At 37.1% G+C, this 2,590-nt stretch overlaps 1 protein-coding gene across 1 annotated transcript; it reads right to left on the bottom strand.

Annotated features, from left to right (window-relative positions):
- Positions 1-114: 114 nt before the first annotated feature.
- LOC124533806 (glycine-rich cell wall structural protein-like) lies at positions 115-1,462 on the bottom strand. The gene is made up of 3 exons (XM_047109327.1): positions 1,367-1,462; positions 483-1,194; positions 115-265 (listed from the first exon to the last, which is right to left on the bottom strand). Exons 1-3 carry the CDS (start codon positions 1,428-1,430, stop codon positions 259-261), a joined length of 783 nt encoding a protein of 260 aa, XP_046965283.1. The 5' UTR covers positions 1,431-1,462; the 3' UTR covers positions 115-258.
- Positions 1,463-2,590: the final 1,128 nt, after the last annotated feature.

Here is a 2,590-nt window from a genome sequence, read left to right as displayed (position 1 = left end):
ACATTGAAATATTTTTCATCGTCGAATAGTATGAAACATATCGAATAAATTTAAATAAAGCTCTGGTTAGTTGACGCATTGTTGTTGGGTCCGTATAAAGTAATAAAAAATGCATTTGTTAAACCGATGTATTAATTAAGTATTTATTACATATTTATTACATAATATTCATAACAATATTATGAAATCTTGTAATTTCTATATCACAATGAGGTTTCTTCTTCTGAAGTTATCTAATTACCGACTTGCTTGAGCGGGTTAGCGTCTGTAATAAAATATTTATGTTATAATTATTGGGTACTTTTTCCAGTAGTTTACTTTTAGTCTTAGACTCTTGAATATAAGAACATAATTAAAGCTCATTTAAAATTAAATATGAATATTGTATTTTTTGGATGATAAAATTGGTTTATCAATGTCTAATGTTCTAAAAAAAGACACAAGACGAATTAACAGTGTTAATAAAGAGTATTGTTACTCACCCGTATCCACCTTTGTGGGCACCGTAACCACCGCTACTGGCGCTAGCACTAGCTTGCGCGTTGGCATTGGCATTGGCACTGCCGTATCCGCCACCACCGTGTCCACCATGTCCACCACTGCCGTGTCCACCGTGACCACCACCTCCGTTGCCACCGCCAAGACCGCCGCCACCACCGTTGCCGCCGCCAAGACCGCCGCCACCTCCGCTGCCGCCGCCAAGACCGCCGCCACCTCCAAGTCCACCGCCACCACCGTGGCCACCACCTAGGCCTCCGCTGCCCCCGTGTCCACCTCCGAGTCCTCCGCTGCCTCCGTGGCCACCTCCGAGTCCTCCGCTACCACCGTGGCCTCCGCCTAGTCCACCTCCACTACCACCGCCGAGGCCGCCACCACTTCCACCTCCGCCGCCAAGTCCTCCGCTACCGCCGTGGCCACCTCCGAGTCCTCCGCTGCCACCGTGACCACCGCCAAGTCCTCCACTTCCACCGTGACCACCTCCAAGTCCACCGCCGCTACTTCCACCTTGACCGCCGCCAAGACCACCGCCAAGTCCACCACCACTTCCGCCGCCAAATCCACCGCCACCTCCGAATCCGCCACCTCCTCCGTGGCCTAATCCACCGCCGCCGCCGAAACCACCTCCACCACCACCGCCACCGCCGCCGCCGCCGCCAAATCCGCCTCCACCACTATGACCTCCGCCACCATAACCTGAAAATGAAATGAAGTTAAATTGGAGCTTTTGTAGATAAAATTTAAACATCAAATTGATTAAATAAGAGTCTAATTATAGCTTTCAACATATAAGTTTTTTTTTATTATATAGATAAAATCAGGCAGATCACATTCAGCTATGATTTAATATTATTACAAAATAATTTACCCGGCGCCGCGTAAACACACGCAATAACTCCTAAGACCACACAAGCTACCGCGAACCTCGCCATCTTAGAACTGTGCCCGTCAACATCCTGCACCAACTTATATACGAACCTGATTATGTCATGATATTACAAATGTTTACAATGTTCTTAAATTTTTTGTCAGTGTTTTTGCTCAAATTTCATTAAGGTCCCGATTGGCTGATGGGTAATGGATGTAACGATTTGTATATCCTGAACCAATGTTTAATATATTTTTAGTCTAAGAGGCTATAATTTGAAACATAACTTTTATATAAATCTTCGAATATTTTCATTTGAATGTACCGCATGGATAAATTAATTAATTATATTTAATGATAAATAATAAAGAATAATATTGCTTTTAATATCTTATATTTTTTTCCATTAGTCCATTTACATTGACGACTTTTTCATAGGTAATAATATATTATAAATACGTATATACTTTTAAATTTTTTTTAATTTCTTATACTGACAACTTTTTTAGAGATATATAATTAATTATAAGCTTTAGAGATTATAAGATATATTATCTTTTAAAAATGTTTTTATTATATTGCGATAATTTGCTCTTTGGTTAAACGGTTTTAAATTAATTTTCCAATACCGGTGTACTTAAGATATTATAGAAATAGCCGAAAGATTTTTCCGATTTACGACGATTATTATATATCTATTTACAGTTACAATTTATTCTTAATAAAAAAAATGTTTTACATTGCACGATACAGAGGGATAAATAATAATGTTAATAAATAGTTATGAATTTTCAAGTGTCTTTAAAGGAAATTAATAATATTTCTGTAATCCAGTTCCTAGTTTCCAAATTGAAATTAATTCTGCAAATCTAAATTAATTATTTCATAAAATATATATTTTTAATAATGGCATTAATAAATTTTTATAAATAAAAAAAAAACCGCCTTCAAAAATGAACTAAAAAGAAAAAAATAATCAGTTACATCCATATCCAATTTACGATTTTTTAATCACCTCTCAAAGTCGGTGCCAAAATTGCTAATATAGGTACATAATACATAATACATACATACAAACCTAAATCTATTTATTGTATAGATGACACCATTAGACAAACCTTACTATCGATACAAATTAAATGATTTCAATATAGGAATTTATTTACTTTGTTGGCACCGACTTCAAAAGGTGATTAAAAAATCGTAAATTAGATATGGATGTAA

The sequence above is a fragment of the Vanessa cardui genome, chromosome 1 (assembly GCF_905220365.1).
Source record: "Vanessa cardui chromosome 1, ilVanCard2.1, whole genome shotgun sequence".
Taxonomy (NCBI): domain Eukaryota; kingdom Metazoa; phylum Arthropoda; class Insecta; order Lepidoptera; family Nymphalidae; genus Vanessa; species Vanessa cardui.
The sequence above is the reverse complement of the archived record's forward strand: the minus strand, read 5'-3'. Positions and strand labels throughout refer to the sequence as shown.